The sequence below is a fragment of the Neofelis nebulosa genome, chromosome 15, assembly GCF_028018385.1.
Source record: "Neofelis nebulosa isolate mNeoNeb1 chromosome 15, mNeoNeb1.pri, whole genome shotgun sequence".
In the NCBI taxonomy this organism is placed as follows: Eukaryota; Metazoa; Chordata; class Mammalia; order Carnivora; family Felidae; genus Neofelis; species Neofelis nebulosa.
This window is the reverse complement of record NC_080796.1, coordinates 2,496,257-2,508,507: the sequence shown is the minus strand read 5'-3', so window position 1 is coordinate 2,508,507 and position 12,251 is coordinate 2,496,257. Positions and strand designations below refer to the sequence as shown.

The following is a 12,251-nucleotide window of genomic DNA, read 5'->3' as shown; positions in this document are numbered from 1 at the left end:
TCAATCAGCATGTAGGGGAGAGTGTGGCTGGGTCCAAAAAGATTTCAGTTACAAGGGCACTTGGGTGGCTTTGTTGGTTGAGCGTCCTGACTCTTAATTTCTGCTCATGTCATGATCCCAAACGCCACATCATGAGAGCGGTCATGAGACTGAGACCCACATCAGGCTTCACCCTGAGCTTGGAGCCTGCTTACTAGTATCTCTGTCTCTTCCCTTGACTCCCTTCCCCATTTGGGCATTCTCTCTCTCTCTCTCTGCCTCACTAAGTCAAAAAAAAATTACATTTGGTTACAATAACAGGTGATGGTGTTTTACTAGATTGTCAGTAGTTAAAATTATTTTTTTCTTTATTCTAGTTGCAAGAAGCAAAGGATCGAGAGGCAGAGGCCATAAGATATGCGGAGAAGACGTAAGATCATATGCAAAAGTATAATTTAAACCTCACAGAAAATACCTTGATTATTTATACAGCAGATAAGCAGTGTAGTACGAGAAATATACTTGTTATGCCAGTATATTATTGTTAAGCTGGATACAAATTCCAGCTTTGAGCTATTTTGAAATGCAAAATTGTGGATATTATATCTCAATTTTGCACCTTATCCACAAAACACGAGAAAAATGGCACAATTCCCAAATCTTCCTCTTGATACAATTTAAAGAATTTCTGTAAGACCCTCATTTGTTCAGATATTATATGGTATTGTTTTACATTTATGTGTAAGAATAATTATCCTAAGATCTGCATTTTAGGCTAGAAGTGCAAAATGCCAGACAGGAAGAAACCATCAAACATCAAGCGGCCCAAATTCAAGATCTTCAGAGCAACTTGTTAAAGACAAGTTTGGTAAGTCGGTCTCTTAATGTCTGTCCTACTGAAAAGGAATCCGTATTTCACTAGTAGTAGTACATAAGAATGTTTTGGATCACATGGAAAGGCTCACTGATCCAAATATTTGGTTGATATTGTTGCTATTTGCTATTAGCGATGGAATTCTTCAATAGAGATGAAGTTGATTGAACTCATAAAGTAATTACTTTCATAGTGAGATTTTCATAAAAACTTTGTGAGAGTCTAAAAAAGCAACATTTTTATATATACCACAGTGAGCGTTTGGTTTAGTCCACCTTTTGGCTACTGTTAATAATGCGGCTGTAAACGCTGGCATACAGATGTGTGAGAGTCCCTGCTAATATTTTTCAGCGTGTTTCAAACTTCCGCACGCTTTGAGTGATCATGTCATCTTGAATTCTGACTTTCTCTTGTAGTCTCAACCCTTCAGTGAGAGTTTGAGAACGGGTTATTTTAATGATGATTTGTTGTAATTTGTAATTACAAGTTTGCAACTTATTCTCTTCATCAACAATGACTAGCAGGTCGTTATGCAAACGTCCTTCTCAAAGGAATGGACTTTTCTCTTTGTTGGATTTTGTAAAGGAAAAGAAATGCCAGTGAAAAAGGAGAAATGGCTGCTCTGTCAGGGCCTTACCTAGTAACATAGTGCTCCTACCATTGCAAGTTCAGAAACTCATTATCTTTTTCCACTCACTTGAGTTAATCAGCCTTTCACAGATTTCACAATTCAATCTCAGAAAAAACTAATGTGCCATTCAGGATTCTCATTTATTGATATGTAGTGAAACCCCAACTGTTTTCCAAGCAGAACAGTTAATGTCCTTGAACACACACCCTCCTTTGTAGGATTCTCATTGTAAATCCTAAGTGGGAGCAATGAGGGAGATACACTGACCAACTCGTTTCTGTCAGTCGCAAAAGCTATATAATATACATGCAAGTTTCATTAGACAGCTATACCCATCAGGGGAATTAGAACATTCTCTTGACTGGTCCTTTTTGTTGCTGAAGAGGCATTGAAAATTATTTTCTTTTCTAGACGTCTTATAAATGAGTCACATAGTAATAGGGGACTTTTCATGCGAGTAACATGACACTCTGTTTTCAGTCTTCTATGAATGAGAGTGCAAGGCATTGTCCTGCTACTGTGTCCTGAAGAAATCATTAAGGTCTCAAAAACTAAAATTTGTAAGGATATCTGAAACTGATGAAGCTTATTAAAGAATAACGAGGGATTTAGTGTAGATCCGTAAAGAAAGGAATTTAGATTATGGCATGAAATTGTCTGCCACTTTAAGGTCTTCCCTGTGAAACAAAAACTTAGTTATCTTTCAGGCAACTCAGTCCATAGCTCTGACTTCTCCAGAAGGTCCTTATCTCCTGAATCCCCAAACCAGGGGCTACCTGGGTGAAGGCATTTGATGCACACAATTTTGAGGTGAAGAATCTGGATTGGGAAGAAGAGGTAGCTCTAGCCAACTTAACCTTCCTAACAATATAGTCAAGTATGCATCTGAAAGGAACTTCAGAAGACTTCCATAAGTTGAAATCTCTATGGACGAAGAAGTTACTCAAAAGGAAACAAAGGCAAGCCAGTGATCATCCAGCCCTTGTGATAAATGTCGTGTTACAAAGAAAAGTGAGACAAAGTATGCTGGTCAGTATCCTAAGGGTAAGGGTGCTCCCTAAGACTCAATAAGAAAAACACACTCAAAGTAACACAGAAAAGAGTCCAAATAAAATGTACACGATTAGCTGTCTACAAAGGTACTCCATGTCAAGTAATGATTTTTGAGTGTGCGGTTGAGGATGTTGTCTATGAGCACCTACATGGAAGAGCGAAAAGGACACATGGCCTAGGTAAAAGGGCCTAGGTAAAGGTGTGGTTAAAAGAGCAGAGGGAGGGCATGGTCATTTTTCTCAGCTGCTGCTGAAAAGTGAAGCAGGATAGAGACCTTAATAAAATTTTTTAAATTTTTTTTTCAACGTTTATTTATTTATTTTTGGGACAGAGAGAGACAGAGCATGAACGGGGGAGGGGCAGAGAGAGAGGGAGACACAGAATCGGAAACAGGCTCCAGGCTCCGAGCCATCAGCCCAGAGCCTGACGCGGGGCTCAAACTCACGGACCGCGAGAACGTGACCTGGCTGAAGTCGGACGCTCAACCGACTGCGCCACCCAGGCGCCCCAATAAAATTTTTTTAAAAAGTGGTTCTTGATGACCCTCAAAATGTCTTAGTGGAATGATAGGAGTGAAAGTTAGATTTTAGTGTAAAAGAAGGAAATAAGTGAAGAAAAGTTGATTCTGTGGATGAGACGATACATTAAAGAATGTTCGAGTCCACTGCAAGGGGAGAAGCAGCGTGATAGATGGACAGAGCTTCAAAAGTTAAGCAAATGGTTACTAGAAAAGGAGAAATTGAAATCTTTTTTTCCTTATGCACCCAGTGCTAGGATTTACAGATTTATAGCACTTTACCAACTGTAAAGCTCTGGGGCCAGCTTTTCTGTTATGCTGTTACCACAAAGCCTTAATCTCCTCATCAGAGTACCCAGTAAAGCAGCCTAACATAAACAGTATGGGCATGAAATGATTGAGGAACTTTGGTTTAGCAAGACTCCATTATATTCATGTCAGTGGCTTTCCCCTGCCTCTGATGGTCATGTAAATCATCTATTACTCAATCTAAGAGGTGCTATTTGTACTGTAGTCCGTGAGTATTGTCCACTGAGTAGTATAGAGAGGGAGTTAGTTAAAAGTATTATAAGTGGGGGAAAAAAAAGTACTGTTTGCTAGTGGCATTGGCGAAAGTTGTGTGAAGTACTGAGGAGAGATTCTGGGCCTCATGGTCCCCATTTGCTGCCACTTGCAGTGGTATGAAGAATGACTTCAGTATAATTTGTATAGGGGACCACTTGTATTGGCATGCCACCTGCCTTAACTATCTCAATGTATTGGAATGCAAAATACAGCAAAAGTAATCTTGCTAAATGCATACACTTAGAGCTCACTATGTGCCACGTACCCTTCTAAGTTTTTCACCTGTTATTTCCTAATTTAAGCTTCCCAACATCCCAGTGGGGTAGATACTATTATTATTTATTTTGAAATAACTTTTTAAAGGTTCTTTATTTTGAGAGAGAGAGCGAGATTGTGGGAAGGGCAGATAGGGAGAGAGAGAGAGAGAGAGGGACAGAGAGAGAGAGAGAGAGAGAGAATCCCAAGCAGTCTCCTCGCTGTCCACGCAGAGCCTGATGTGGGGCTCAATCACATGACCCTGAGATCATGTTCTGAGCCGAAATCAAGAGCCAGACGCTCAACCAACTGAGCCACCCATGTGCCCCAGTAGGTGCTGTCATTAACTTCATTTTACAGATGCAGAGATTGAGACACGGAAGTTTTAGGTAGTGTGCTCAAGGTCATACAGCTCATAACGAGCAGAATTGGGAATTCATACCCAGGCTTTCTGACTCCTACTAGGATGCTGCTTCTGAAACTCTTCCATGAAATATCTTGTTGTCACTGAATACAGCATGTTCAGTTTTATCATCACAAGAATAGAAATGTCATTCACCTATGTGAATATGTAAAATCATAGTTGATGCAGTGTTTGTAATATGAAAACAGAAATGTTTACCATAAGGTTAATTCCTATATTTCCTCCATTTCACCAGTAGATACATTTGTACATTTATCTGCTCATATATAATTAAATAAATTTAAAAACGTTCTGATTTTGTAGCAGAGTAAGGTTGGTACATTATTCTAGAAGAGTATTGAAACATTTTCAGCTTTGTAGGCCATAGTCTCTGTTGCAGCAGCTCAACTTTATTGTTACGATCTAACAGTAGCCATCAATCAGCATGTAGCGGAGAGCCTGGCTGGGTCCAATAAGATTTAATTACAGGCGCACTTGGGCGGCTAGGTGGTTGAGTGTCCTGACCCTTAATTTCCACTCAGGTCATGATCCTAAACCCCACATCATGAAAGCGGTCATGAAACCGAGCCCCACATCAGGCTTCACCCTGAGCTTGGAGCCTGCCTACGATTTTCTCTGTCTCTACCTCTGCCTCTATTCCCCACTTGTGTGTGTTCTCTCTCTCTCTCTCAAGTAAAAAAATAAAAACATTTAGTTACAGAAACAGGTGATTGTTTCTACTAGATTGTCAGTAGTTAAAATTATATTGTTTTCTTTATTTTAGTTGCAAGAAGCAAAGGATCAACATGCAGAGGCCATAAGATATGCTGAGAAGATGTAAGATCATATGGAAAAGTATAATTTAATCCTCAAAGAAAATAGCTTGATTTTTATAAAACAGATAAGCAATGTAGTATGAGAAATGTATTCATTATGCCAGTATATCCTTGTTAAACTGGATACAAATTCCAGCTTTTAGTTATTTTGAAATGCAGAATTGTGGCACATTATATCTCAATTTTGCACCTTATCCACAAAAGACAATGAGAAAAATGGCTCAATTGCCAAATCTTCCTCTTGATACAATTTTAAGAATTTCTGTAATCCCCTCATTTGTCAGAAATTATATGGTATTTTTGTAAATTTATTTGTGAGAATAATTACCTTAAGATCTGCATTTTAGGCTAGAAGTGCAACATGCCAGGCCAGAAGGAACCATCAAACAGCAAGCGGCCCCAATTCACAATCTTCCGAGCAACTTGTTAAGGACAAGTTTAGTAAGTCAGTCTCTTGATGTCTGTCCTACTGAAAAGGAATCCTTATTTCAATAGGTGTAGTACATAAGAATGTTTTGGATCATATGGAAAAATCTCACTGATCAAAATGTTAGGTTGATATTGTTCCTACTTGCTATTAGCGATGGAATTTTTCTATAGAGATGAAGTTGATTGAACTCATAAAGTAATGATGTTTATAGTGACATTTTCATAAAAACATTGTGAGTCTAAAAAAGCAACATTTTATATATACCACAGTGAGCGTTTGGTTTAGTCCACCTTTTGGCTACTGTTAATAATGCTGCTGTGAACGTTGGCATACAGATGTGTGAGAGTCCCTGCTAATATTTTTCAGCGTGTTTCAAACTTCCGCACGCTTTGAGTGATCATGTCATCTTGAATTCTGACTTTCTCTTGTAGTCTCAACCCTTCAGTGAGAGTTTGAGAACGGGTTATTTTAATGATGATTTGTTGTAATTTGTAATTACAAGTTTGCAACTTATTCTCTTCATCAACAATGACTAGCAGGTCGTTATGCAAACGTCCTTCTCAAAGGAATGGACTTTTCTCTTTGTTGGATTTTGTAAAGGAAAAGAAATGCCAGTGAAAAAGGAGAAATGGCTGCTCTGTCAGGGCCTTACCTAGTAACATAGTGCTCCTACCATTGCAAGTTCAGAAACTCATTATCTTTTTCCACTCACTTGAGTTAATCAGCCTTTCACAGATTTCACAATTCAATCTCAGAAAAAACTAATGTGCCATTCAGGATTCTCATTTATTGATATGTAGTGAAACCCCAACTGTTTTCCAAGCAGAACAGTTAATGTCCTCGAACACACACCCTCCTTTGTAGGATTCTCATTGTAAATCCTAAGTGGGAGCAATGAGGGAGATACACTGACCAACTCGTTTCTGTCAGTCGCAAAAGCTATATAATATACATGCAAGTTTCATTAGACAGCTATACCCGTCAGAGGAATTAGAACATTCTCTTGACTGGTCCTTTTTGTTGCTGAAGAGGCATTGAAAATTATTTTCTTTTCTAGACGTCTTATAAATGAGTCACATAGTAATAGGGAACTTTTCATGCGAGTAACATGACTCTCTGTTGATCAGTCTTCTATGAATGAGAGTGCTAGGCATTGTCCTGCTACTGTGTCCTAAAGAAATCTTTAAAGTCTCAAAAACTAAAATTTGTAAGAATATCCGAAACTGGTGAAGCTTATTAAAGAATAACGAGGGATTTTCTGTGTATCCCTTTAGAAAGGAATTTAGATTATGGCATGAAATTGTCTGCCACTTTAAGGTCTTCCCTGTGAAACAAAAACTTAGATAGCTTTCAGCCAACTCAGTCCATAGCTCTGACTTCTCTAGAAGGTCCTTATCTCCTGAATCCCCAACCAGAGGCTTCCTGGGTTGAAAAATTGTGTGTGTGTGTGGGGGGGGGGGGCGTTACTCTTTTGTTGTATCTTTAGTTTTATTTTTTTTTAATTCGCATCCCAATTAGTAAGCATTTAGTGAAGCAATGATTTCAGGAGTAGATTCCTTAATGCCCCTTGCCCATTTAGCACATCCCCCATCCCACAACCCCTCCAGCAACCCTCAGTTTTTTCTCCATATTTATGAGTCTCCTGTGTTTATCCTCCTCCCTGTTTTTATATTATTTTTGTTTCCCTTCCCTTTTGTTCATCTGTTTTGTCTCTTAAAGTCCTCATACTAGGGAAGTCCTATGAGTTTTGTCTTTCTCCGACTAATTTCACTTAGCATAATACGCTCCAGTTCCATCCATGTAGTTGCAAATGGCAAGATTTCCTTCTTTTTGATTGCCGAGTAATACTCCATGGAATGAATATATATATATATATATATATATATATATATATATATATATATATATATATATATATATCACATCTTTTTTTTTTAATTTTTTTAACGTTTTACTCATTTTTGAGACGGGGAGACAGAGCGTGAACAGGGGAGGGTCAGAGAGAGGGAGACACAGAATCTGAAACAGGCTCCAGGCTCCCAGCTGTCAGCACAGAGCCCGATGCGGGGCTCAAACCCATGAACCGTGAGATCGTGACCTGAGCCCAAGTCAGAAGCTTAACTGACTGAGCCACCCAGGCACCCCGAACATCTCCCTTTTAACGTGATTATTATCCATTTCTGTATCGTCTTTAAAGAACTAATCCATTCTTTTGCCCGTTATTATATTGGATTGTCTTTTCATTATTGGAAGAGTTATTTAAATATCCTACATGCAAATCCCTTAGCAGATATGGGATTTTCAGGTATTTTCTCCTATTTAGTCACTTGCCTTTTCACTTTCTTGATGGTGATATTTGAAACATAGTAGTTTTTAATTTTGATGAAATAAACTTAATCTGCTTTTGTCTTTTGGTGTCATGTCTAAGAAATCATTGTCAAATCCAGTCACAAACACATACACGTAAGCTTTTTTCCAAGAGTTTTATCATTTTAGCTCTTAGATTTTAAGTTAATTTTCTATATATGCTATGGGGTAGAGGTCTGATTTTATTGCTTTGCATGTGGATATCCATTTGTCCCAGTACCGTTTGTTACAAAGACTAGTCTTATTCCATTTAATTGTCTGGCACCCTTGTGGAAAATCAGTTCACTATAATGTGAGAGTTTATGTTTAGATTCTCAATGTTAATACATTGATCTATATGTCTGTCCTTATGCCAGTACCATATCAAATTTTATGAAAACTTTTTCCGTGTTATCTTGCAAATTACCAGTCACTTATGTAATAATAAAAAGTCAATGTAGTAGAACTTAACTTTGCTCCTATAGAGATTTTTGTTTCTTGAAGGACCCTTTCGCCAGCCTATGCCTTGCTGACCCCATGACTCGATGTGAAGTCAGGCTCAAAAACATAAAATGCTCTTTCTTTAGTGTGTTCAGACTTTTATTTATTTATTTATTTATATTTATATATTTTTTAGAGCGTGCACAAGCAGGACGAGGGGCTGTGTAGGGAAAGAGAGAGAGAGACAGAGAGAGAAGAGAGGAGAGAGAATTTTTAGCAGGCTTCACGCTTAGTGTGGAGGCTGACAGGGGTCTTGATCCCATGACCCTGGGATCATGACCTGAGAGGTTGAGGTTCAACTGACTGAGCCACCCAGGTTCCCCGCCTGTGCAAACTTTTAGTGTCTCAGTCAGTGCTGCCCACTTTCATTTCCATCATATCTTGGCCATAGGATCTCTTGACTCAGTCTACCGTTTACTTCATTATGTTTTATTATCTCATTATAATGCATAGACTCATCCATAGTTTTCACCATCTAGGAAGGAAAAGATTAACTCTGGGCTATTCCTCTTTCCTGTTAAGCAATCTTGCTAACCCATCATCTTACAATTCACAATGAGATCCTCTTTTGACCTAGTTCTTGTGTGTAACACTGGTGTTAATCCTGTTCTTGGCACAGAACCTACATTCTTGGAAAACACGGTAGCCTGTTTCCCCTTCTTTCACTTAAGTAGAAAGATATGCATAGCTATATGTTTTAGCTCAGTGTATAATTAATGGAATAAACATTACATCATTCAAATAATACAGCTGTACAAAGTGAGGTAGTATTAAGTTGATTTATCAGAGACAAATAGTAGATTGGTAATTTGAATGACAACAAACTTTTGAAGCCAACTTGTATGATATGGAGAAGCATTGTGGGACAACACAAAGATGAAGTGATCTTACCTCCCCACACAAAGAAGGTTGGAGTAAGGTAAAGGAGAATATGCAGTTAATTTAAGTAGTGCTAAAGGACAGTGCATTTGTTTTGCTACTGAAAAGATGAAAAATGATTCCATAATATTCTCTTTATTTCCTCACTGAGGAAAGGAGAATGAAGATTGAGCATTCAATGGTTTAAAAAATACTCAAAACTGCCTATTTCCTTTAATTTAAATCAGATCAAAGGCCCAATTTTGGTTATCAAATTGACTCTTTCTAGTTTTTCAACTATTGTGCTTCAAATCGTATGTCTCTGTGTTTCTACCTTAACTTGAGGGGACATTCTAAAGAGGCATTCCTTCCTACTTGTAAGAATTGTTGGAATTGAAGGGAATCTTAGAAAAAGATCTTAGAGATAGGAAGAAGGCAGAGGAGTAGGAGGACTCTAGGCTTGCCTCATCCCACGAATACAACTAGATAACAATCAGCTCACCCTAAATACCCCAGAAATTGACCTGAAGACTGACAGAACAAACTCCACAACAAAAGGGAGAGAAGAGGCCACATCAAAGAAGGTCCTTGATGCAGAAATGTCGTCTAGAAGAGAAACAGATCCTGGCTTCTGCAGAGGGGAGGGAGTTGAGGTTGTGGGTAAGGGTGAGAGAGAGGAACGCACAAGGGAATGCACAAAGAGAACATTTCCCCATAGCCACTGGCTTGGAAAAATTTCGTGAGTTCTTGCAACCAGTAGTGCGTAAAGTCTGGAGTTTTAAAGGGAATCCGGTTTAGCTGGTTTAGAGCCCTGAGGTACTGCACTGCTCATGGACAGAGGGCAGGCAAACAACATGGGAGCATATAGCATGGGTAGAGTGGTCTGAAGAGTGCCTGGGGCACACAGTGGGGAGATTATTTGCTCTTCTCAGAGCACGTCCCTCAGAGGCAAAGTTCAGAGAGACCTGTCTGTAGGAACAAAGCCGCTGGCTGGCACCATCTCCTTCTCCTGCCCCTCACCACAAACATAAAGCCACTTGTAAGAAGCAGTGCATTGCTAACACTGGGTACCTAACTTGCTTACACCAAACGCCACCCCCTTGCACTCTGGTGGAACTACCTTTCTCAATCACTCTTGCTTGAGTTCCAGCACAGCTACCCCTCCCCCAGAAGACAAGGACAAATGCCTGCCCACACCACATCTCCCAACCAGAGAGTTTCCCTTGGCCTCAGTTCCAGGAGAGGTGGTGACAGGTCTCATTTCCTAAGCAGACCAGAGCACACCTAGTTAAAACTCGCTATGTTCAGGCCAGGGACCAAACACTCACCAGACCAGGCAAAGAGAGCCTCTGCAGATGACTGGCCTGAAGGATAGCATAGCCAGAACACAACAGCAGACCGCATGCAGCACACACTGGTGACACTCCCTGAAGTGCTAGACCCTGGGCATTACATGACGTCTTTTTCCTAAGTCCATTACTTTCGGGAGCAGGTGACATAACTGGCTTCTCTAACACACAGAAGCTGGCAGATATTTAGACAAAATGAAAAGACAGAGGCATTTATCCCAAATGAAAGGACAGGATAAGGCCATGGCCAGAGACCTAAATGGGACAGATGTAAATAACACGCCTAATGGAGAATTTAAAACCATGATCATAAGGATATTCACTGGACTTGAGGAAAGAATGGAAGACATCCGAGAGACCCTTACCACAGACATAAAAGAGTTCAAGTATCAGAGATGAAGAGGGCAGTAAAAATGAACAGCAAGCTGGAAGAATCAGAGGAACAAATTAATGACCTAGAAGACAAAGTAATGGAAAGCAGTGAAGCTGAAGAAGACAAAGACGAATTATCCAATGCAAGAATAGACTTAAGACACTCGATGACTCCGTCAAATGTAAAAACATTCATATGATAGGAGTCCCAGAAGAAGAAGACAGAAAGAAGGGGACAGATAATTGATTTGAAGACACAATAACTGAATAATTCCCTAATGTGGAGAAGAAAACAGACATACACATCCAGAAGGCACAGAGAACTTCCATCAAAATCAACACCCAAGACATGTTGTAATTAAATTTGCAAAATATACTGCTAACATCTTTTTTTTTAGTGTTTTGTTTTTTGCTTTTTTTTTTTTTTAATTTCCGTGACAGAACGCAGACACAAGCATGGGAGGGGTAGAGACAGAGAATCCCAAGCACTCTCTGTGCTGTCAATGAAGAGCCCACTGGAGGGCTTAAACCCACGAACTGCGAGGTCACGACTTGAGCTAAGATCAAGTCATGCTTCACCGACTGAGCCACGCAGGCGCCCCACTGCTACAAATCTTAAAAGCAGCAAAACAAGTCATTCACTTCCAAGGGAAAACCCACAAGGCTAGCAGGAGATTTTTCAACAGAAACTTTGCAAGGCAGAAGGAAATGGCATGATATATTCAAAGTGCTGAATGAGAAAAATCTGCAGCCAAATATACTCTATCCAGTAAGGCTATCATTCATAATAGAAGGAGAGATAAAGAATTCCTCAAACAAAAATGGAAGGAGTTTGTGACCACTAAATCAGCCTGTAAGAAATATTATCGGGGACTCTGAGTGGAAAGGAGAGATCAAAAGTGACAGTATAAAGGAAGGAAATGTAAAAGCAGTAAAAATGTATATTTCTGTAAAAAAAATATCAAGGAATGCCCCCCAAAAGGATATACAATATAATAGCTTATCAAAACATGGGGAGGAGAAAAAAAATGAGCTCTAACTTAAGTGACCATCAACTTAATATAGACTGCTACACGCAGAAGAGGTGATATACAAATTAATGCTTATCATATACCAAAACCCACTAATAACCATGCAAAGAATAAAGAGAAAGAAATCCAAATATATCATTAAAGCAAATTAGAAAGACATCAAAGGGAGAAAAACAATAAAGGATTTGAGAAAATCTCCAGAAACAACCACAAAACAAGTAGTAAAATGACAATAAATACATACCTGTCAAT

General features: G+C 39.2%; 1 protein-coding gene and 1 long non-coding RNA gene across 2 annotated transcripts in view; one reads left to right on the top strand and one right to left on the bottom strand.

Annotated features, from left to right (window-relative positions):
- Window positions 1-12,251, top strand: part of LOC131496453 (ankyrin repeat domain-containing protein 26-like) — a 90,258-nt gene that overhangs the window by 59,726 nt on the left and 18,281 nt on the right. The window contains 2 exon segments of the mRNA XM_058702010.1: window positions 357-409; window positions 754-847. Of these exon segments, the coding sequence (XP_058557993.1) occupies window positions 357-409; window positions 754-847 (147 nt within the window).
- On the bottom strand, window positions 8,798-9,030 carry LOC131495995 (uncharacterized). The gene is made up of 2 exons (XR_009254250.1): window positions 8,963-9,030; window positions 8,798-8,864 (listed from the first exon to the last, which is right to left on the bottom strand). It is a non-coding gene; the product is annotated as an uncharacterized LOC131495995 (long non-coding RNA).